We start from the raw sequence: 25,232 nt of genomic DNA on the forward strand, positions 1-25,232 counted from the left end.
TACAATGTGGCGTGTTCATTACTGAGAAAGTAAAGGAAGAAAACATTCACTTTTTTCTTTAGATTTTTGGCATCCTGCCTTACTGGGAATGAGGGCAGTAGTATAGAAAGCTAGTGCAATTAATGTGTTATTAGTATTAGTGTGGCTGGTACTAACAACACCAAACCTTATCTGGTGCCATTGGGTGTCATTTTATTATTTATTTTTAAAGTTTTATTTAATTGTTTATACAAGCACTGGGTACAGTCAGAAGCGCCAGAGGGTAAGAGAATTCACCAGAGCCAGAGGGGAGAGCAGAGCAGGCAGACTGATAAAGTACACTGCTGAGGGGAGCAGCGGGCGGCAGGAGAGATCTGCGCGCCATGCGGGACCCTCGCCCAGTGGCTGGGGATCGCCGGGGATTGAATTGGCGCTGCAGAGCCTCGGGCATCTTCGCAGCCCAACGCTCAACCGCTGCGCCACAGGGGAGGCCCTGGGTGTCATTTTATACTCATCCATTGGAAATATTTTCTAGGAATTTGAGATAGGTTTAGTGGACTACTTTTTTTACATGTACTTTTGTGTGTGTGCGCGCGCGTGCGTGCGTGCATCTTGTTTTTAAATTGTATATACTTAGAGAAGCAACAGAAAAAAAACATAATGCAGGGCATCCCCGGTGGCGCAGCAGTTGTGCGCTGGCTTGCAAAGCTGCCCGCAGCCTCTGTGGCGCCGGTTCGATCCCCGGCTACTCCCTGGCCACCGGAGGAGGGTCCCACATGACGCGCAGACCTCTCCTGCTGCCCGCTGCTCCCCTCAGCAGTGTACTTCGGTCCTTCTGCCTGCTCTGCTCCCCACTCTGGCTCTGGTGAATTCTCTCACCCTCCCGCGCTTCTGACTATACCCAATGCTTGAATGAGTGAGTGAGTGAGTGAATGAATGAATAAATAAATAAATCTTATTTAAAAAAAGAAAGAAAACATAATGCAGATTGCTTTGCATAGTTTCAATAGAATTCCAGATATTTCTGTGCATTTTAACTGTAATGTGCATCATAAAATAAGGTATATATGGTACAGTAGAAAGAAGCACGGAAGCTGTGGATCCAGGTCCTGGTTCTGCCATTTAATAGTTCTGTGAACTTAACCTCTTTAAACCCGTTTTCTCTTTCATAAAATGGTGTGTGTCCCACAGTGTTATTATTGTAAGTGATAAAATGTGTGGGAAACACTTTTATGAATGGTACAATTCTCAACAAATGTAAACTGCTGTTACATGCAGTGAATTCATGAGTATCTTAATGTTTTTTTTCTTGCATGTGGTAGCATTGACCCCATTTTGCAGTTGAAACTGAAGTTGGTAGCAGAAAAGGCAGAGAACTAGATGTTAATGAGCCCTTGGGGCTGGGAATGCACTTATGCTGGCTGCCCGTGCTGCTAAATGCAGCTTTGGGCTTCCAAGAACCCTTTTTCCTACATATTTAATATATTCATAGTTTATAATTTGAATTGGGAATGGGAATCCTCTCCCTTTTCTTCTCATTTGATTTTTTTTCAAGATTTATTTATTTATACAAGAATTGGGTACAGGCCGGATGAGTAGGAGGGTGAGAGGGTTCACCAGAGACAGAGCGGGGAACAGAACAGGCAGACTGACGAAATACACTGCTGAGGGGAGCAGGGGCGCTACAGGAGAGGTCTGTCGCGCCATGTGGGACCCTCGCTGGCCAGCCGGGATCGAACCAGTGCTGCAGAGGCTGCGGACAGATTCATAGTGTGGCGCTCAACCACCTGCGTGACCAGGGGAGGCCCTCCTCATTTGATTTTTTTTTTTAAATAATAAATTTTATTTTTATATTCCCCCATACAATTGCAAACCCCCCATTCTGACCCCAATCCCTCCCCTCCCGCTCCCCACCCCCAAAAAGTGTCACTGGTTCATAGTTTTTTGTTGATTTTGATTTTCACTTTCTTATAGTTACTCATTTTCCTGGTCCCTTATTTAAGTTTTCCAGATTCCTGCTATGAGTGAGACCATCCGGTATTTTTCTTTTTCTTTCTGGCTTATTTCGCGGAGCATGATCCCTTCCAGCACCATCCATGTTGCTGCAAATTGCATGTGTTTATCTTTTTTGAATGCTGAGTAATATTCCATGGTATATATGTACCACATCTTCTTGATCCAGTCATCTATTTTTGGGCATTTGGGCTGTTTCCAAAGCTTAGCTATTGTAAATAGAGCTGCTATAAACTGCTATAAACATAGGGGTGCAGGTGCTCTTTGGAATTGATGTTTCTGTGTCCTTTGGGTAAATACCTAGGAGTGGAATTGCTGGATCATATGGAAGCTCTATGTTTAGTAGGTCCAGAAATCTCCACAGCTCTCCATAGTGTTTGGACCAGTTTGCACTCCCACCAACAGTGCAGGAGAGTTCCTTTTTCTCCACACCCTCGCCAACATTTGTTGTTGCTAGTTTTTTTAATATGTGCCATTCTCACAGGTGTAAGTTGGTATCTCATGGTAGTTTTGATTTGCATTTCCCTGATTACAAGTGATGTTGAACATTTTTTCATATGCCTGTTGGCCATTTGCATTTCCTCTTCAGAGAAGTTTCTTTTTAGCTCTTCTGCCCATTTTTTGACAGGATTATTTTCTTTGTTGTTGTTGAGTCTCATCAGCTCTTTGCAGATTTTTGTGATCAGTCCTTTATCATTGGTGTTGTGTGCAAAAATGTTCTCCCAGTCGGTTGGGGTTTCTCTTTGTTTTTGTTATTGTATCTCTTGCTGTGCAGAAGCTCTTTAATTTGATGTAGTCCCATCTGTTTATCTTTGCCTTCACTATCACTGCTTTGGGTGATGTGTCTGTAAAGATGTCTTTGATGTGCATGTCACATAGTGTTTCGCCTATATTTCCTTCTATGTATTTTATGGTTTCAGGTCTTATGTCTAGTTCTTTAATCCATTTTGAGTTGGTTTTTGTGTATGGTGTGAGGTAGTGGTCAAGCTTCATTCTTTTGCATGTAGCAACCCAGTTTTCCCAGCACCATTTATTGAACAAACTTTCTTTGCTCCAATGCATAGTCTGTGCTCCTTTGTCAAAGAATATTTGACCATAAATCTGTGGATTTATTTCTGGATTTTCTATTCTATTCCATTGGTCTGTATGTCTGTTCTTGTTCCAATACCATGCAGTTTTGATGATTATGGCTTTGTAGTATAGTTTGAAGTCTGGGAGTGTGATGCCTCCATTACCTTCTTTTTTTTTTCAGGAGAGCTTTGGCTATTTGGGGTTTTTTTGTGATTCCATATGAATTTCATCAGTAATTGTTCTATTTCTTTGAAGAATGACATTGAAATTTTGATTGGAATGGTATTGAATCTGTATATTGCTTTTGGTAGGATGGCCATTTTAATAATGTTTATTCTTCCAATCCATGAGCAGGGGATGTCTCTCCATTTCTTTGTGTCTTCTATTTCTTTTAACAGTGTTTTATAGTTTTCTTTGTATAGGTCCTTTACCTCTTTTGTTAGATTTATTCCCAAATATTTGATTTTTTTTGTTTCAATAACAAAAGGGATGGTTTTTTTGATTTCTTCTTCTTCAGATTTATTGTTTGTGTATAGGAAGGGTACTGACTTTTGCGTGTTGATTTTGTATCCTGCCACTTAACTGATTGATGAGATGAATTAGTTTTTCTGTGGAGTTTTTGGGGTTCTCTATGTATATTATCATATCATCTGCAAATAGTGATAGTTTGACTTCTTCTTTTCCTATTTGGATTCCTTGGATGTCTTTCTCTTGTCTTATTGCTCTGGCTAGGACTTCCAGTATTATATTGAAAAGCAGTGGTGAGAGTGGACATCCTTGTCTTGTTCCAGATCTTAATGGAATTGCTTTCAGCTTTTCACCATTGAGAATGATACTGGCTGTTGGCTTGTCATAGATGGCCTTTATGATGTTGAGGTATGTTCCTTGTATCCCAAGAATTTCAAGGGCTTTTATCATGAATGGGTGTTGCACTTTGTCAAAAGCTTTCTCAGCATCCATTGATATTATCATATGGTTTTTATATTTCTTTTTGTTGATGTGTTGGATAACGTTGATTGATTTTCGGATGTTAAACCATCCTTGTGTCTCTGGAATGGATCCTACTTGGTCGTGGTGAATTATCTTATGGATACATTGTTGGATTCTGATAGCTAAAATTTTATTGAGGATTTTTGCATCAGTGTTCATTAGGGAGATTGGCCTGTAGTTTTCCTTTTTTGTGTTGTCCTTGTTCGGTTTTGGTATTAGTGTAATGTTGGCTTCATAGAACGTGTTTGGTATTGTCCCTTCCTTCTCAATTTTTTGGAAGAGTTTGTGAAGGATAGGCACTAATTCGTCTCTGAATGTTTGGTAGAATTCATTTGTAATTCCATCAGGTCCTGGGCTTTTGTTTTTGGGGAGGTTTTTGATTACCATTTCAATTTCACTGCTTGTAATTGGTCTGTTTAGGTGTTCTATTTCTTCTTTATTTAGCTTTGGGTGATTGTAGAATTGTAGGAATTTGTCCATCTCCTCTAGATTGTTGAACTTGTTTCCATATAACTGTTCATAGTAGTTACTGATTATTCTTTTGATTTCTGCTGTGTCCGTTGTGATTTCTCCTCTTTCATTGATGATCCTGTTTATTTGTGCTTTCTCCCTTTTTTCTTTTGTGAGCCTGGCTAGGGGTTTGTCTATTTTATTGATTTTTTTCAAAGAACCAGCTCGTGGTTTTATTGATCTTTTGGATTGTTTTTTTTAGTTTCAATTTCATTTATTTCTGCTTTGGTTTTTATTATTTCTTTTCTTCTACTGGTTTTGGGGTTTTTTTGTTGTTCTTTTTCTAGATCTTTGAGCTTCGAGATTAGGTTGTTTCTTTGAGTTCTTTCTTGTTTCTTGATGTGAGCTTCTATTTCTATATATTTTTCTCTTATTACTGCTTTTGCTGCATCCCATATATTTAGGATATTGGTGTCCTCCTTGTCATTCAATTCAAAGAATTTTTTAATTTCTTCTTTGATCTCCTCATTAGTCCAGTGGTCTTCCAGTAGTGTGGTTTTTAATCTCCATGAGGTAGGAAAGCTCCTTGCCTTATTTTTATGGTTTGTTTCTAGTTTGATGCCTTCATGGTCAGAAAAGATGGTTGGTATGATTTCAGTCTTGGTGTATCTGTTGATGTTTGTCTTGTGCCCCAGTATGTGATCGATCCTGGAGAATGATCCGTGTGCACTTGAGAAAAATGTGTACTCCGTTTTTTTGGGGTTTAGTGTTCTATAGATGTCTGTTAAGCTCAAATGCTCTAGGTCCTTATTTAGAGCTTTAGTTTCTTTACTTATTTTTTGTCTTGTTGATCTATCCACTGTTGATAATGGTGTGTTGAAGTCTCCCACTACGTATGTGTTTTCTCTGATGTCTGTTTTCAGAGATGACAACAGTTTGTCTGATATATTTTGGTGTTCCTTCGTTTGGTGAGTATATGTTAATGAGTGTTGTTTCTTCTTGAAGTATTGTCCCCTTGATCATAATGTAGTTACCGTTGGGGTCTCTTTTTATTTTTTTGAGTTTGAAGTCTGTTTTATCTGATGTAAGTATAGCTGTTCCTGCTTTCTTTTTTGGTCCATTTGCTTGTAGGATTGTTTTCCATCCTTTAACTTTGAGTCTGTTTTTATCTTTTATAGCTAAATGTGTTTCCTGGAGACAGCAAAAGGTTGGGTTTTGTTTCTTAATCCAGGCTGCAACTCTGTTTCTTTTTATTGAAGAGTTTAGTCCATTTACATTTAGAGTTAATATTGATATGTTAACATCTGTATTTGCCATTGTGTTTGTCTTTCCTTTGATTTTATATATTTATTCTTTTAATAACTTTTTTTTTTTGGCCTTCTTTCATTGTTATTCGATCCTCTGTAGGAGGATCCTTGTAGTATTTTTTGGAGTGGGGGTTTAGTCGTAATGAAATTCCAGAGTTTCTGTTTGTCTGGGAAGGTCCTTATTCTTTCTTCATAGAGGAAGGAGAGTTTTGCGGGATAGAGTATTCTTGGTTGGCATCTGTTTTCTTGGAGTCTGTTGACTGTGTCCCTCCACTCTCTCCTTGCCCGTAGTGTTTCTTCAGAGAAGTCTGATGTCAGCCTGATTGGTTTTCCTTTGAACGTTATCTGTTTCTTCCCTCTTATCAGCTTCATTATTTTTTCCTTGTCCTGGATTCTTGAGAGCTTTACTATTATGTGTCTTGCTGTATTTTTCCTTTCGTTGTGGAAGTTTGGTGTTCTTCTTGCTTCTTGTATATCAATTTTCAGCTCCTTCTTCACATTTGGGAAGTTCTCTTCAATTATCTCCTGGAATATTTTCTCTGTTCCTACATCTCTCTCCTTTCCTTCTGGAATTCCTATAACTCTTATGTTTCCTCTCCTCATGGAATCAGATAGTTCCCGAAGTCTTTCTTCGGTCTTTTTCCTTCGTACTTCTCTTTCCTTTTCTGTTTTGGTTCTTTTTATTTCTGTGTCTTCAAGAGTACTTATTCGTTCTTCCATTTCATCTATTCTGCTTTCATTGCTTTTCCCAGCGTTCTTTAGTTCCTCCATTAATTCTTTGATCTCCTGCGTTTCTTTTGCTTCCCCCTTTAGGGACTCGATTTCATTCTTCTGATTGTTGATTATTTTTCTCATATCATTGTTTTCCTTTATGAGTTCTGTCACTTTTTTAATCATGGCAATTTTAAATTCTCTTTCTGGAAGGCTCAGAAGTTCTTCCAAGTTACTGTTGTTGCAATCTGGGGGGGTGGTTTTCTTTTTTTGTGGTGTGCTTTTTTCCTGAGGAGTTGTTAGGTTGTGTGTGGTTCTTCTACTCCCTACTGTCTGTTTTCTAATTTGTCGTATGCATTGGGACACTGTGTTGCTCGGACTGGCCGGCATGTTGGATGAACTTCTCTGCTCCCCTCTGGCTCCTCCAGGAGCCATTTCTGGCTTCTGAGGGAGCTTTCTGCTGGTTTCAGGCAGTCTTTACTGAAGAAATGTCCCTGTTCTAAAATGGCGATGTGGGACGCAGTCCCTGCACATCCGGTCTCAGGCACACTCTTCTGCACGCCCGGTCTGCCCCGGCCGTGGGTACCCACTCCCCCTTTGGGCTCAGACTGCTGGTTGGAAGGGGCCTGGCGTGGGCTAACTTCCCAGCTGGCCTCTGGTTCCTCTGGGAGCCTTCTGCCCTTTTCAAGCATTCTTTTCTGAAGGAATTTCCCTGTTCTGTGGAGTGTTAGTGACTTTTTTTTCTGGTCGTTAAGTGGCGCCAGAGATCTCTCCTATTGTCCTTGGGGGGGCTGTTTTTTCACCCCGTGGGACAGGGAACAGAGCAGGAATGGTAGGGAAACCTCAACGGCTTTGGGGTGCTGTGTCTGCCTTGTGCCCCACCGTAGTGGAGAACCCACGCCCTGAATTTCATGCCCCGGGTCTCAGTTCCAAAGCCCTCAGGTCCAGGACGCGGGCTGTAGCCTGGTTTAGTGGCCGCAGGAATGGCGCCTTTTGCACCCCGCTCCCGTGCCAGGGCGCCTGGTTCCTGATTACTCAGTGAGGGACTTTCACCTCAGTGAGGGCCTCCGTGCGTCTCCCCGCAAGCCTAGGTCGTAGGCGCGGGGACCTGGGCAGCCGTGATCCGCGTTTGCTTTTCAAGCGCCGCTTTCCCACGCAAGCTTACCGGCTGGCTCAGGGCTGTGTGCAGGTCTCCAGAGTCTCTGTTGTTCTCTAATGGCACCTGGAGCTGTTCGCTCACCGCCGGGGCGAATCCTGCAGGGTTCTCCACAGCTCCAGTTCACGGGGTGTGGTGGCTGAAATAGTTCCTTTCCACTCCCAGTCCCGCTTGATGCGTAGTTTGTTCTTGTTGGTCGTTTTAGTTTGTTTTTTTCCTCCTTTCTGTTGGTCGGAGAGTGCCGAATTTGTGGGTGGGGGAGGGTAGCAGGGTTCTGCGCTTTCCTCCCTTCTAGTCCTCTTTTATGGCAACTTTCTTCTTTGGGTAGTTTGCTGGAGTCGTCCGTTTATCTTCCGTGTCCCACTTCTCACTGGGACCTGCCGCTTTTCCTTCCTGTTAACTTTTTTTTAATGGGAGATCTTAACTCGCAGCGTCTCCTCGCCGCCATGTTGCTCCGCCCCTCTCTCCTCATTTGATTTTTAAAGAAATGTTCAGTTTCTAAATTTCATTTTATTTTTAATGTGTCATTTCCGTGTGTCCAGTGGCTTTTTGTTGAAAGGCATGTAACGATTAGAGCAAAAATTCCGAGCCTTTGTTTCTCTCCTGCCTTATATGTATTTCTTAAAGTCAACATCATGCAGCCTGCTTACCACTGATATGTTGATGCTTTTCCTTTTGCAGCTGAAATGTGGGGCTTGTGGTGCCATTGGGCACATGAGAACAAACAAATTCTGTCCCCTCTATTATCAAACAAATGCTCCACCTTCCAATCCTGTTGCCATGACAGAGGAGCAAGAGGAGGAATTGGAAAAGACAGTTATTCATAATGATAATGAAGAGCTTATCAAGGTTGAAGGCACCAAGATTGTCTTGGGGAAACAGCTAATTGAGAGGTAAGGAATAGCTGGCAGGAAGTGCTGCCAGAGACATCTGTTGGAGGTTGGTGATATTGTTGGGTGGTAGGGGTAGATGTGATGTATTCTCTGAAGTGGAGCTGAGAGTATAAGAACTTTGATGCACTATTCTCAGTAATTGTTACCAATAATGAGAATTATAGCTTTCTTGATTAAAGCACTCAAGCTCTATCTCTGACCCTTGGGCATGCTGCCCAGCTTTCCAGAGTCGCAATTATTTACAAAATAAAACCACCTTTAACCTGGGTGGTTGGACAGTTGTAAAGATAACATGAGAGGATACTATATAAAGCATATAATACAGTGTCTGGCATATAGTATCAATAGATAGATACTCTTCCTATTCTACTTCCAGGCACTTGTAATATTTGTTAGGTCCCTAATCTCAGAGTGTTCTGATAAAGAACCATTAAAAAAGGGAGACAAACTATGCTTATACTACCTACCTGTCTCTTGCCCTTAGAGTATTTAATATGTAATCAAATGGAAGTGTTTTAAATTAAATTTTTTTCCTTCCGACATTTTAGTTTAAAAATTGTAAACCTGCAGAAAAGGTGAAAGAGTAACACGTAATACTATTTCTAAATTCACCAGCTGTTAACATTAATCTCACTTGTTTAACCTTTATATATCTAAAACTTTTTTGCTGAACCATTTGAAAATGAGTTTCAGGCATTATGAAATTTCACTCATAAATTCTTTATTACACATCTCCTAATATAAGGACATAACACGATACTATTAATACACCTAAGAAAGTTAACATTAATTCAGTGATACCTAATATTCAGTCCTTATTCAGTTTTTCCCATTTGTCTCAATGTCCTTTATTACCATCCTGCCCCATTCATGATATAATCTACAAACAATCCCAGTTTAACACAAGTGTGTTGAGTCTCTTTTAGTCTAGAACTGCCCTCCATAAGTTTTTCTTTTTTACAACATCGAATTATTTATTTATTTATTTATTTTTTAAGATTTATTTATCCATGCATACAAGAGTTGGAGCACAGGCCAGAAGTGTGGCAGGGTGAGAGGATTCACCAGAGACAGGGTGGAGAACAGAACAGGCAGATTGACTGAAGTACACTGCTGAGGGGAGCGGTGGGAGAGTCAGGAGAGGTCTGCTGCACCATTGGGTTGCTCCCTGGCTGGCTGGGGGATCGAACTCATGCTGCAGTGCCTGCGGACAGCTTCATAGGTTGAGTCTTAACCCCTTGTGCCACTAGGGAGGCCCAGCATTGAATTTTTTAAACTCTCAAAATAAATCACATTCTGGGTTTGTCTGATTATTTTCTCTTTGAGTATATTCAATTTAGTTTCTCATTGAGACTACCCACATTAAATCTTTGGCAAGATTACTACGTTGTTGATACGTATTTACACCACATCAGGAAGTATATAATGACAGGTTTTCTCACAGTTTTGATTGTTAAAGTGGTGATCTCCAGATCCCTCCATAATAAACGTATACTTTACATTTTGTAATTAATATGTTGGTGACTATCCTGTTCCCCAGCTATCTTTCTCTTTATAGTTTTAGCATCCACTGATGACCATTGCCTGACTTACTACATTGGAGGTTGCAAAACAGTAGTTTCCTGATTCTAGCATTCTTTCTACATTAATTAGCATTCTAAAAAGATCTTTGTTTCCCTATTTGTTTGAGTATGCGTATTCTGAAATTCTTTCCTTGTAAACTTAGCTATGTTATACTTGATTAACATCATAATTAATTTTGACTACCATAATTAATTTTGACTACCATATTGTCCTAAATTTGACTCCTTCAAGTCAGATGCTTTGCCCTTTTGGGAACTTTTGCTTTCTCGCCCAAGACATTTCAGGCTCTTGAAATTTCCCTGTCCCAGACTTTAGAATCAAGCATTTCTCCAAGTAGCCTTGGTTCTTTTAACTGGGCAGTGGTTTTAAGAAACCAAATTCTAAATGTTAGGTGTGATCATTGCCACTGAAATGTTATTGTTTCTAGGCACTTTGTGTACAGAACTGGGGAATATACATACATTGTAAATCACAACTTCATATTGATGCTTTTAATTCAAATTGTATCCATAGGTTGTTTCTCATTTCCTCAGTTTCGTATTTATATTCTCTTCTTGGTTGCCAGCATCAATCTATGTATTTATTTGCTCTATCCTATACCTACAAAATAGTTTGAGACTTAGAGTACTAATATACCACTACCAAAATCAAACCTATAAAGTATGTTCAGGTTTTTTAGTTTGTTGTCTTTGGACTGTGGGTAACTGAGGTTGTTGTATAGTCAGGTATTTATATCCAAAATGTCTTTGAATTCATTTTTGTGTATAATTTAAAAATCAATTTTAATGAATTACCATTATTTTACATCCTTGTTAATTTTTTCACAATATAGGATTTCTTCCCTCAGGTGTGGTCACCATAGTTATCCTACCAACACAATACCCACAATCCTCCATCATAGTCCACTGTGCTTTTCTTTGCCATTCCCCCTTCTTCTCTTCCCCTCCCCCTTCCCTCCTGGATGCTTCAGATCTATGGTCAGATTTCAAGGGTCGGTTTTAAAGTTTGTCTTTGATCCTTTGGTTTCTTTGTATAAGTGAAACCATATTATCTTTCTACTTCTGGCTTATTTTACTTAAGATAATCCCTTCCAGTTTCATCCATGATTCCACAAATGGCATGAGTTTATCTTTTTCCATTCTGTACTGTAGCATTTAGGTTGTTCCCATATCTTGCCTATTGTAAATAGTGCTTTTGTGAACATAGGAGTGCAGGTTTCCTTTCAAATTAGTAGAGTGGTATTGCTGTGTCATACGGCAGATCTATCTTTAGTCTTTTGAGAAGCCTCCAGGCTGCTTTCCATAGGGGCTGGATAATTTACATTCCCACCAATAGTGTAAGAGGGTTCCTTGTTCTCCATACCTTGCCAGATCTTACTGTGTGTTTTTTTTTGGTTTGTTTTTTGATACGGGCCATTCTCACAGGTGTGAGGTAGTATTGTGGTTTTGATCTGCATTTCCCTGATGATAAGTAATGATCAACATTTTTTCATTGGACCTCTGCATGACTTGCTTGGAGAACTACCTATTTAGCTTTTCTGCCCAGTTTTTGATTGGGTTGTTTGTTTTCTTTTTGTTGAATTGTATGAGCTCTTTGTAGATCTTCAGTATCAGTCCCTTGTCAAATGTATGGTGTGCAAATATGTTTTCCCATTCAGTAGGGTGTCTCTTTGTTTTGGTTTACTAACTCTTTAGCTGTACAGAAACTTTTTTCATTTTATGTAGTCCCAGTTGTTTATATACTCCTTTGTTTTCCTGCTGTGGAAGGTGAATCTGCAAAGATGTTTCTGAAGTTTATGTCATGGAGTGTTTAGCCTATTTTTTCTTCTATGTATTTTATGGTTTCAGGTCTTACTATCAATATCAAGTCTTTTATCCATTTTGAGTTTATTTTCATATATTGTATGAGAGAGTGGTCTAGTTTCATTCTTTTGCATGTGGCAGTCCAGTTTTCCTTACACCATTTATTGAAGAGGCTTTCCTTGTTCCAGTATATACTTCACTTCTTTGTCATAGATTAGTTGTATGTTCATTTCCTCCTTCAAGTTTAGGAAGCGTTCTTCCATTATTTCTTTAAATAATTTTTTAGTTCCCTTCTGTCTTCTCCTTCTGGGATGCCTAGTATTCTTACATTTACTTTCTTTTCATGGTATCAGGTAATTCTCAAGGTGTTGCTTCCTTTTTTTTCCTTTGTGCCTCTTTTTATATTTGGATTCTTTCCCCATTTTCATCTTCATTCTTACTGATTCAAACTTCTGTTTGGTTTATTCTGTTTCCTTGGCTTTCTCAAATTTTTCATCTCCATTGATCTTTCTACATCCTGCCATTCAATTATTTTTTTTCAATTATTTTCTTATTTAAAGTTTCAGTTTGGATCATCTGTTCCTTGATTATGTTTTTCATAGCATTCATTTGCTTTTCTGAGTTCTCCTGCATATCTCTGAGCTGTTTTTCTGAGTTTTCTTTATATCATGCCAATTCTTTGATTTTCTTAATCGTAGCAATATTGAATTCTGTGATTAGGAAAAAAAAAAAAAGCTGTTCCATGTCTTTGTGGTTTGGCTCTGGATATTTCCATTTATTAATTTGGAGATCAATGAGTTCTTGCCCAATCTGAACCTTAGAATGTCGATATCTGGCCTTTGACTTGACTTTTTCTTCCTCAGGTTTATGCTTAGAGGTACTTTGGACTTTTTTATTGTAGTTGTTTTTTTTTCTGGGGACTAGAAATAGGTGTTGTGTGCTATGAAAGTATTATTGATTGCAGTGCAGATGAAGTTCGCAGAAAATCTCTTGTTCTCAAGTTCCCGAAACAACAACTTCCTCCCAAGAAGAAACGGCGAGTTGGAACCACTGTTCACTGTGACTATTTGAATGTGAGTATTATTTACGTTGTTTCTTTCTTTCTTTTTTTCCCCAAAGATTGATTTATTTATGCATGCAAGAACTGGGGTACAGGTCAGAGGTGCGGTGAGAGGATTCACCAGAGACAGAATAGGGAACAGAACAGGCAGATTGACTGAAATACACTGCTGAGGGGAGCAGTGGATGAGCCAGGAGAGATCTGTTGTGCCATGTGGGTAGCTCGGGGATCAAACTTGTGCTGCAGAGGTTGCAGATAGCTTCACAGTGCTGTTCTTATTAACCCCTGTACCACCAGGGAGGCCCTACATTGCTTCTTTCTGACTAGATTTGGTTCTCATTGAGTCCCCCAGCTCTGTAAGCTGTGACTGATACAACCTTAGATTCTCCCTTAAATATTGCTCTAAAAATTCTATCTACAAGATTTCTAAAATATACTTTTCCAGCTAGAAAGTATTATATATTTTTAATCTAAAGAAGCATTCTGATTTCTTTTTTATTTTTTTTTCCTTTGAGGTAACATTGGTTTACAATGTTGTTTGTGATTTAGAGTATAGAATCTCCCCCTTTAGGTGATGTTACCATACCACACTGAGCTCCCATAGTCTACTACATAGTTCATTGTACTCCCTTCCTACTTTGCTTTCTCTCCTCTCCATCCTGCTCTGTAGCCTCATTTTCACAGTCATATTTGTAGGACTTAATAATGGTTTGGCTTTATTTGACTTTGTTTTGTTTCTCTGTGTTCTAAATCTGGTATTTGTCTTTTTCCTTCTAAATTATTTTTTTAAAAGATTTATTTATTTATTTATGCAAGCACTGGGTACAGTCAGAAGCGCGGGAGGGTGAGAGAATTCACCGGAGCCAGAATGGGGAACAGAACAGGCAGACTGACGAAATACACTGCTGAGGGGAGCAGCAGGCTTGGCAGGAGAGGTCTGTCACGCCATGTGGGACCCTCGCGGGCAGCCAGGGATCGAACCTGTGCTGCAGAGGCTGTGGGCAGCTTCGCAGCCCAGCGTTCAACTGCTGCGCCACCAGGGGAGGCACTTTCCTTCTAAATTATTTTGCTTAGAATAATCCCCTCCAGTTCTATCCATGTTGTCACAAATGGCAAAAGAGTTTATATCTTCATAGCTGAGTGTATAAACAGGAGAAAGAATTTGCTTTCTGATTTCTTGTTTCTCTTTAGAGACCTCATAAGTCCATCCACCGGCGCCGGACAGACCCCATGGTGACATTGTCATCCATCTTGGAATCTATCATCAATGACATGAGAGATCTTCCAAATGTGAGTTCATTGCATTCATATCTACAGTAGGGATGACAAGGCCCCTTGTTCTATCCTGTGATTTTAGACAGAGGGCAGAAGAATATAATCCTAGGTACCTCAACTCTTAATTCTTTTGGTTGTGGTTTTTTGTTTTATTTTTTTTTTTTAAAAAAACAGCTTAGTAGAGGAAACACTTAAATCTGCTCTATATGGAAATATTCCTTTGAGAGCTGATGGCCAAGTAGACAGGGAAGATGTAAAAGTCTTCAGTAATTGACTTTGGCAAATGTTCTTTGCTCATGGATAGTGTTGTTTCTTGTTTGCACAGACATACCCTTTCCACACTCCAGTGAATGCAAAGGTTGTAAAGGACTACTACAAAATCATCACTAGACCAATGGACTTACAAACACTCCGTGAAAATGTGCGTAAACGTCTCTACCCATCTCGGGAAGAGTTCAGAGAACATTTGGAGCTAATTGTGAAAAATAGTGCAACCTACAATGGTAAGACTTATTTGTTCCTTGACCACAGAAGTCACCTTTCAGATCCTTATTTATCCCTTACACGTCCTAAATGCAGGCTAGTTTGGACTGATTTAAAAGACCTATGATGTATTAGTACATTTTGGGGTTATGAAAATGTAGTAGTACACAGCCTTTGCCTGGAATGTCCTTTCTTCCTTTTTGAGTGGTGAACTCATAGTATATCTTCATGAAGACTTACTCAAATTTTCTAAAAGCTTCTGTTTTTCTATCTCTGCCCCCTAGTATAACTAAATCAACTTTTATAATTCTTAATGTTATATGTGATTTCTTATATAACTGATTCTCTTACCACTTTGTGGTAAGAGACTATGACTCGTAAAGAGACTATGACCTATTCACCTCTATATAATTAGGTCATAGCGTGACAGACCCATAAAAGGGAAGGATAAATTTGTTAGGCCCAACTGTCATTCAAGTTGCAAGGGTGAGTACTTAAAAATCAGGTTGGAAGGGAAATGGGAAGATAAGAGTTGATTTTGAGAATACAGAGCTTAAAATGCCCAGGAGCCATTTAGGTGGAAATGCTATTTAAAAGTTACATCTTTTTTACAGCCTTACATCCTCTTCTAGCCCAATATTTCTTCCTCATACCCAATTGCTGATAGTAAAGTAAACCAGTGACACCAAGTGCTTTACTTGCATTCATTTCTGTATTTCACTATAAGAAATCTCTAAATTGGATACTATTATAATCCTCATTTTACATAGGGCTATAATGTTTAAATGACTTGAACAAGGTAGTTATGCTGCTAAAAAGTGGCAGAGTAGAGATGTGAAGTAGGTGCGGAGTATATCTTACTCTAAAGCTTATATTCTTAACCATTAGAACCCTGCATTCCCTTCTGCAGAAGTATTACAGCTTGATTGCTGGATCAAGTGGTCATATTGCAGAAATATCTTTTTCAGAGATATTTCAGGGCCTCCCTGGTGGCGCAAGGGGTTAAGATGCAAACCTATGAGGCTGTCCGCAGCCACTGCAGCACGAGTTCAATCCCCGGCCAGGGAGCTGCACATATGGCGCAGCAGACCTTTCCTGACTCACCCACTGCTCCCCTCAGCAGTGTATTTTAGTCAGTCTGTCTGTTCTGTTCCCTATTCTGTATCTGGTGAATCCCCCCCCCCACTCCCTCACACACACCTCTGGCCTGTACTCCAGTTCTCGTATGCATAAATAAATAAATAAATGTTTCAGCAAAAGAGCTTTGTTGAGATATAATTCATATGCCATATAATTTTTTAAAAGATTTATGTATGCATGCATGCAAAGAACTGGGATGTAGGCCAGTGGTGCAGCGGATGAGAGGATTCACCAGAGACAGAGTGGGGAGCAGAACAGGCAGGTCTACTGAAATACACTGCTGAGGGGAACAGCAGGCATATGGGGTCTGCTGCGCCATATGGGTCAGCTTCCTGGCCGGGGATCAAACTCATGTTGCAGTGGCTGGTGATAGCTTGATAGCGCTAAGACTTTAACCCTTATTGCCCAGGGAGGTCCATGTGTCATATAATTTACCTGGTTAAAGTGGTTCATTTTAACATGTATTATCAGTGTTATAGCATGTATCCACACTTCATTCTTTTTATTACCATATAATATTCCACTATGCAGATATATCCCATTTAAAAAATCCGCTCATCAGTTTATGTATATTTTACTTGTCTGTACTTTTTGGCTAATACAATAATGTACTATGAACATTTGTGTACAAACTTTTGTGTTGAACATATGGTTTTATTTGTCTTGGATTTATACCTAGAAGTGGAATTGCAGATTGTACACAACAGCTTTATGTTTTGAAGAACTGCTTGCTTTCCAGAGCAGTTATAGCACTTTATATTTCCACCAGCAGTGTGTAAGGGTTCCAATTTCTCCATATTCTTGTTAACACTTGTTATTGCCCATTTTTTTATTCTAGCCATCCTAATGGATGAGAAGTGATAATCTATGATTTTGATTTGCATTTTCTCTATGATGAATGATGTTGAGCCTCTTTGCATTGCTTGGAATACCTTTCTAAAACTTCAGTGTTTTTGACATTATTGACCTCTGTTTCCTCCTTGATACTCTTTTCTCCTTTTTCATGAATATTTTCTCCAATCACTTTGTACTTTTTTTAATTATCATGACTCAGCTACCATATATTCACTGCTTTCACTATCTCCAGCCCATACCTTTCTTCTGAACCCAGTCCTTGTATTTTTCAGTTGCCTGCCAGACAGATTGATTTTTCAGTGCCTTACTGGAAGCTCTTTATTTTTTAAATTTTATTTTTATTTATTTTATGCATACAAGAACTGGGGTGTAGGCCAGAGGTGCGGTGGGTGAGAGGACTCACCAGAGACACAGTGGGGAGCAGAACGGGTGGATCCACTGAAATACACTGATGAGGGGAGCAACGGGTGAGACAGGAGTGGTCTGCTGTGCTGTGTGGGTTAACTCCCTGGCTGGGGATCAAACTCAAGCCGCAGTGGCTTGCAATAGCTTGACAGTGCTGAGACCCCTGCACCACCAGGGAGGCCCAACTCTTTATTTATTGCCTTATTTACCATTTTTCTAGTTGTACAACTAGAAGTGTTAATTGTCATTGATATCACCCCTCAGATCAGAATCCCATAAATTGTACCTTCTAAATTTTGCTGAAATACATCTCCAGTTTCCAGTGCCACTCTTATAGTCAAAGCTCTTGTCATCTCTTGTTTGACCTATTGTAATAACTTCCCAGTTCTTCACACTGACTGGATTTTTATTTTAAAACACAAATTTGCAAATTACCCTCTAGCTTAAAATCTTGAGTCACTTTCTATCACTGATAAAACCTTTGTAATATGACTCCTCCTGCCTTTCCAAGTTCCATTTTCTTTCTCTTTTCCACATATATATGTATTCTAGTTGTACAAAACCACTTGTGGTTCCTATTGTGAAATGTGCTCCTTCATGTTTCCATGAATTTGTTTATTTCTGTGACTTTGCATACTTTTTCTCCCTCTAGAATGTCTTTCTATGCTATTGTCTACCTGGTGGACTTCTCTTTGCTAATGACACTGCTCAAATGTCAGTCACAATAAACTTTGCCTACTTCTCAATACATAGGTATAGGTTGTTGTAAAACAACTTGAACAACTTATTTCATATGCAGTCTCTCCACGTTTCATAGCAATTAATGTATTTCTCTTATTTCCACTTACGTTCACCTTTCAGTGACTTTGTTATTGAAAGTGTTAAACATACACAGAAATAAAAGAGTAAATAAACTTCAGTGCACCAGTTCACCTAGTTCAATTTTTCCAGCATATTTTTTTATTCTGTATTTCTAGACAGCATTTTATTCATGAACTTGTCAAACACTTAAAGGTCTTACCATGATTTTATTTTCTTGTTATTCTTTTTGACTAAACCAAGAACAGTCCATGGTAGGGGCTGTGTCTTGTTTTCCCTTGAATTTCATCATTGAACACAGACAGTCATTTAACATTTCTTAAATGAATAATTAGTAGCTAAAAATAGAATGGAGGTTTAGGCTCTGGGGACCACTTTCACAAAATAATAGGCAGAGGAGGATGATCAAGAAAGGATACCAAAAGGAAAAGGAAGTAGTCTGAATTTCTGTCTAGATGAAAATGTTTTTGTTTCTCAAAGATTTATTCATTTATGCATACAAGAGCTAGGGTACAGGCAAGAGATGTGGGGAGGGGGGTGAGAGGATTCACCAGAGACAGAGTGGGGAACGGAGCAGGCAGACTGACTGAAATACACTGCTGAGGGGAGCAGCAGGCGAGATAGGAGAGGTCTGCTGCACCATGTGGGTTGCTCCCTGGCTGACTGGGGATGGAATTTGTGTTGCAGAGGCTATGGATTGCATCACAGTGCGGTGCTTAACCCCTTGTGCCACCAGGGAGGCCCAAGATGAAAATGTTTTAACTATCCCTATGATGAGCTTACACTTGGACAGCCATAAGAAGGGAATATATGAGATAGTTCTAGGATTTTCTGAAGCTCTTGTTATGGATTTCAGAGAAAAAGTAATAGTATGAGGTGGGATCGAGGTTTTTTTATATAACAAAGGCTTTGTATTAACCACATGTTGGGAGCACATTACAAACCATGAGTTTTGCAAACAAAAATTGGGGTCACAAATTATATATGTGAAGTGTGGAAAGATTATAAATCATGCATTTTTTGTGTTTTTTTTTCTTAACGCATTTTATTCCCTAATCATAGTATCATTTTCAAAATATTAATGACAGCAGTATCAGCAGTAGCGTGACTATGTATGGATATATACAAATAAAGAAGAGAGTTAAAATTAGTTTATTTGTCCATATTGTATATCTGCTGTGTTAGGCACTGGAAAATGGAGATAAGACAGGTATGTCTATATAACCTAGCAGCTAGGCTGGTGCTCAGAACATATTAAGTACTTAAGTAAATGTGTTTAAAGGTGTTGGCAACTTGCCTCTCATTTTTAATGGTCCCATTTCTTATTGTTCCTCTATAATTTAGGGCCAAAGCACTCATTGACCCAGATCTCTCAGTCCATGCTGGATCTCTGTGATGAAAAACTCAAAGAGGTAAGACATTTAAAATGAGAGAAAGTCTGAAAATTGAGGGTAGCAGGTAGCAGAGTTTAGGAAGTAGGTAATGTAGTAGAAGAAAGAATAGACAAAAAAAAAAAAAAGAAAGAAGAATATACAGATGTGGGAGTAGTTTATCAATCCCTTCCTGTTGTAGGTGGAGAAATTGAGGTTCATAGAATAAAGTAATTTATTTTTTAAAGATTTATTTATTTATGCATACAAGAACTGGGGTACAGGCCAGAGATGCAGGGGGTGAGGATGAGAGGATTCACCAGAGATAGAGTGGGGAGCAGAACAGGACGATGTGCTGAAATACACTGCTGAGAGGAGCAGTGGGCAAGTCAGGAGAGATCTGCTGCGCCATGTGGGTCACCTCCCTGGCTGGGGATCGAACTTGTGCTGCAGTGACTGCAGGTAGCTTCATAGTGCTGCGTCTCACCTGCTTGTGCCACCAGGGAGGCCTCTAGAGAATGTCTTTGACGGGAATTTTAATTTCTAAAAGAAAATATGAGTATGATAGTGATGTAAATATTGAAATAGACAATTCATAAAAGGATAATCAATTGGCCAGTCTCTCAACTTGATTGATGATTGGGGGAGATGCAGGTTTAAACCAGGATTACATACAATTATATATGTACCAGAAAGGCTACAATTGAAAAGACTTAAAAAAAACAAACAGAATACTTAACTGTTGGTGAGGATATAGAGTAATAAGAACACAAACTTTGCTATACAGTCTTAAATCATATTTGGGGGTAGGATTGTCTTATACAGAAGACAATAACAATTACATATTCATTGTTAAATGTTCTTTTTTAAAAAAGATTTATTTGTTTATTCAAGAATGGGGGTACAGGCCAGAGGAGCAGGAGGGTGAGAGAATTCACCAGAGACAGAGCGGGGAGCAGAACAGGCAGACGGACTGAAGACACTGCTGAGGGGAGCAGTGGGCGAGACAGGAGAGGTCTGCCGCACCATGTGGGTTTCTCCCTGGCCAGCCAGAATCGAACCCGTGCTGCAGAGGCTGTGGACAGTTTCACAGCACCACTTAACCTGCTATGCCACCGGGGAGGCCCTAAATTTTCTTTTTTTACATGCTTTGTTATTTTTTCAAGTTTTACTGATGTTGCCAAAGTTTTCACCACTTTACATAATTACATCATTTTAGAACTAAAAAATCCCATCTCGGGGTCTCCTTGATGGTGCAGGGGTTAAAGTCTCAGCTCTATCAAGCTCTTGCCAGCCACTGCAGCATGAATTTGATCCCTGTAGTCTGATTTGTTTATTTTTGCTTTTCTTTCCCTTGCCTTTGGAGTTGAATTCCCAAATACATCTCTATGGTTGATGCCCAGGGGTGTATCACCATATGCATTCTTCTATGTATTTTATGGTTTCAGGTCTCATATGTAAGTCTTTAATCCGTTTTGAATTAATTTTTGTGTATGGAGTTGAGGATCTAGTTCCTTTTTTTTTTTTTTTTTTTTTTGTATGTGACTGTCCAACTTTCTCAACACCATTTGTTAGAGGCTTTCCCCTCTCCATTAATATGGTCATGACTCCTTTGTCAAAGATTGACTGTCCATATTTGTGTGAGCTCTCTCTGTTCTGTTCCATTGGTCTGTGTTTTTGCTTTTTTGTTGCAATACCATGCTGTTGCTGTGGTGTATAGTTTGAAGTCAGGGAGTGTGATGCCTCTATTTTCTGCTTTTCTCTCAGTATTGCTTTGGCTCTTTGGCGTTCCTTACAAATTTTATAATTGTTCTGTTTTCTTGAAAAAATATCATTGTGCTGTTGATAGGTATTGTGTTGAATCTATAAATTGTTATAGGTAATATGGACTTTTTAACCCTTTTTATTCTTGCAGTCCATGCACATGGGGTATCTTTCCATTTCCTTTTGTCTTTTATTTTTATCCACACAGTGTCTTACAGTTTTCAGTGCATAGGTGTTTCAGCTCCTCTGTTAAGTTTGCTCTTAGGTATTTCACCCTTTTGGGGGGAATTGCAAGTGAAATTGCTTTCTTAGTTTCTCTTTCTTTTTATTCTTTTGTTTTTGGGTCTTGTATCCTGCCACTTTACTGTATTCTTTTCTTATTTCTAGTAGGTTTTTGGTAGTCTTTTGGCTTTTCTATGTATATTCTCATACCTTCTTTTCCACTTTGGATTCTGTGTATGTCTTCTTCGTACTGGCTAGAACTTTCAGTACTATGTTGAACATCCTTATATTGTTCCTGACCTTAGGGGAAATGTTTCTAATATTTTATCAATATAAATTTTTCTGTGGGTTTGTCAAGTATGGCCTTTACATGTTGTGATAAGTTCCTTTTCTTCATTTTATTGAGCTTTTATCATAAATGGGTGTTGAATTTTGTCAAATGCTTTTTCAGCACTTACTGAAAAGATCATGTGATTTTTTAAAAAAAATCTTTTTTGTTAGTACGGTAAATGAGATTGAATAAACCAACGTAATTCAGTTGCTCCCTGGAATGAATCCCATTTGGTCTTGATGGATGATTTTCTTGCTATATAGCTAGATTCAATTTGCTAAGACTTGTTGAGGATTTTTGCCTTATGTTATGCAGAGATATTAGTCTGCAGTTTTCTTTTTTTGTGCTGTCCTTATCTGGTTTGGGGCTCAAAGCAATGTTTGCCTTGTAAAACATGTTTGGGAACTTCCACCCTCAATTTTTTTGAAGAGTTTGAGAAGGATAGTTATTTGATCCTCCTTGGAGACTTGGTAGAGTTTACTAGCAAAGCCATCTGGTCTTCTGAGCTTTTGTTCTGAGGGAGACTTTTGATTACTGTTTTATTTCTGTGCATGTCATTGGGTCTGTTCAAGCTGTCTGTTTCATCCTGGTTCATTCTTGAAAGCTTGTATGATTCTAAAAATTTGTCCATTCTTTTAGGTTGTTTGCATATAGACCTTCATAGTGTAGTCATAGGATTCTCTGCAGTATCTGTTGTAATTTTACTGCTTTAATTTCTGATTCTTTTAATTTTGGGTTTTCTCTCTTAGTGACCTGGCTATGGGTTTATTAATTGTTTATTCCTTTCAGCGAACCAGCTCTTGGCCTCACTGATAATTTTCTACCACCTTTCTTGGTTTCTATTTTGTTTCCCCTCTAATTTGTGTTATTTCTTTCCTTTTACTGATTTCTGCTTTCATTGTTGTTTTTTCCTAGTTCCTTCTGATACAAGTTGAATTGTGTGAGATTTTTCTTGTTTATTGGTGTGGGCTTGTGTTGCTCTGTACATACCTCTTAATACCACTTCTGTTGCATCCTGTAGGATCTGGTAGTTTGTCTCTTCATTTTCATTAGTCTCCAGATTTTTTATTTATCCTTTAATTTCTTCATTGACACACAAGTTATGCATAAGTTATTCAAAAGCTTTTTTTCCCTTTTGTCATCACATCTTGGGGTTTTTCCCCAGGTTTCTTTTCTTTCTTTTTTTTTTTTTTTTTTTTTGTGGGACCCTCGCCAGCGGCCGGGGAATGAACCTGTGCTGCAGAGGCTGCGGGCAGCCTCTCAGCCCAGTGCTCAACCGCTGTGCCACCAGGGGAGGCCCTCCCCAGATTTCTTTTTATGGTTGACTTTTGGCTTTATACTGTTATGCTCAGAAAAGATGCTTGGTGTAATTTCTATTTTCATATATTTTTCAAAAGTTTTGTGTGATCTACCTTTGAGAATGTTCTGTGTGCACTTGACAAGAGTGTGTATTCATTTCTTTTGGGACAGAAGGCTTTTTAAATGTCTGAGAGGTCCATCTTCTCTGTTAGTTCATTTAAAGCCTTTATTTCCTTGTTTCCTTTGTGTCTGGACATTTTGTCCATTGACGTAAGTGGTATGTTCAAATCCCATACTTATTGTTGTATTGCTTTCAATGTGTTTATTAGCTCTGTTAATAGTATTTCATATATTTTGGTTGTACCTATGTTGGGTGAGTAAACATTGATGGCAGTTATACTTTTTGATGAATTGTTCCCTTGAGTGTTGTGTAGTACCCATCTTGTTACTGATTTCATTTTTTGGCTGAAAGTGTAATTGATCAGATATGAGAATAACAGTTCCTGCTTTTTTCTGTGTTTTTGGTTTAAAGTATCTTTCTCCAGCTTTTCACTTTATGCCTATGTTTGTGTTTAGATCTGATGTGAGACTCTTATATGCATAATGTAGATGGTCCTGGTTGTTTTTTTTAAATCCAATCTGTCATCCTGTGTCTTTTTAAAAAAGACTTATTTATATTTATGCATATAAATATAACTAGGGTATAGGCCAGAGGTGCGGGGGGATGAGAGGATTCACCAGAGGCAGTAGTGAGCAGAGCAGGTGGATCTGCTAAGATACACTGCTGAGGTGGAGTAGCGGGTAAGACAGGAGAAGTCTGCTGCACTATGTGGGTTGGCTCCCTGGGTGGGGATCGAACTCATGCAGCAGTGACTGGATAGCTTGATTGTGCTGAGACTTTAACCCCTGCGCCACCAGGGAGGCCCATCATGTGTCTTTTAATTGCTGAGTTCAGACTACTCACGTTTAAGGTGATTATTAATAAATGAGTCTTATTTATTGCTAGTCTAGCTTTTGTTTTATCTTTCTGTTGTTTCTTTTCTCATGTATTTCTATTTGCTCTTTCACTTACTTGGTTTTCCCTGGTAGTTTTTGAGTTCCTTTATTTCTTCTTCTAAGCGTCTCTATTCTAGATTTTTATTTTGTGGTTACCACAATGGTTGCAGGAAATTTTCTATCTCTAAAACAGTTGTTTTTGTGCTGGTATTTATGCCGCCTCGTTTGACTATAGAGATTCTGTCTTTTCCTCTCCTTTATTGTTGTCTCATGTTATTCTTGTTCATACTTCTAATTATATGCATTACTAGTAATCCTCTTACTCAAGGTTTTGTGTTCTTTTTCTTCTTCAAGTCTTTTCAACATTTTTTTTATCTTTTTTTTTTTTTTTTTAAGATTTATTTATACAAGTACTGGGTACAGTCAGAAGCACGGGTGGGTGAGAGAATTCACCAGAGCCAGAGCGGGGAGCAAAACAGACGGACTGACGAAATACACTGCTGAGGGGAGCAGCGGGCGGCAGGAGAGGTCAGCGCACCATGTGGGACCCTCGCAGGCAGCTGGGGATCGAACCGGCGCTGCAGAGGCTGCAGGCAGCTTCACAGCCCAGCACTCAACCGCTGCACCACCGGAGAGGCCCCTTTCAACATTTCTTGTAGGGCAGGCCTTGTGGTGGAAAACTCCGTTGCTTTTTGTCCGAAAAATCCTTTATTTCTTTGTCACGTTTAAATGATCATTTTGCATGATAGCGTATTCTTGGCTGACAATTTTTGTCTTTTATAAAATATGTCATTCCATTCTCTCTATCCTTGAAAGTATCTGCTGAGAAATCCGTTGAATGTCTGGTCAGGGTGCCTTTGTATGTTAGAGTCTTTGTTTCCTTAGCAACCTTTAATATTTTTTTCCCTTATCTTTGATGGTAATTTAACAATGATGTGCCTTGATGAAGGATGCTTTGCATTTAGAAATTTGGGTGTCTTTTTGTCTTCCTGGACATCCATGTTTAATTCTTTTCCTTGGTTTTGGGAAGATCTTAGCAAATATTTCTTCGAATAGCATCTCTGCCCCTTTCTCTCTTTACCTTCTGGAATACCCATTGTCCTTTTTTTTTTTTTTTAAAGATTTATTTATTTATGCATATAAGAACTGGGATATAGGCCAGAGGTGTGGAGAGGTGAGATTAACCAGATAAAGTGGGGAGCAGGACAGGCAGATCTACTGAAATACACTACTGAGGGGAGCAGTGGCCAAGTCAGG

General features: G+C 39.1%; 1 protein-coding gene across 1 annotated transcript in view; it reads left to right on the top strand.

The window, feature by feature from the left end:
- Nucleotides 1-25,232, top strand: part of TAF1 (TATA-box binding protein associated factor 1) — a gene marked incomplete at both ends in the record, with an annotated part of 99,917 nt that overhangs the window by 27,227 nt on the left and 47,458 nt on the right. Inside the window, 5 exon segments of the mRNA XM_084259212.1 lie at nt 8,359-8,570; nt 12,921-13,029; nt 14,208-14,306; nt 14,617-14,794; nt 19,338-19,405. Coding sequence (XP_084115338.1) covers nt 8,359-8,570; nt 12,921-13,029; nt 14,208-14,306; nt 14,617-14,794; nt 19,338-19,405 — 666 coding nt within the window.

The sequence above is a fragment of the Talpa europaea genome (assembly GCF_964194135.1).
Source record: "Talpa europaea genome assembly, chromosome: X".
NCBI classification, from domain to species: Eukaryota; Metazoa; Chordata; class Mammalia; order Eulipotyphla; family Talpidae; genus Talpa; species Talpa europaea.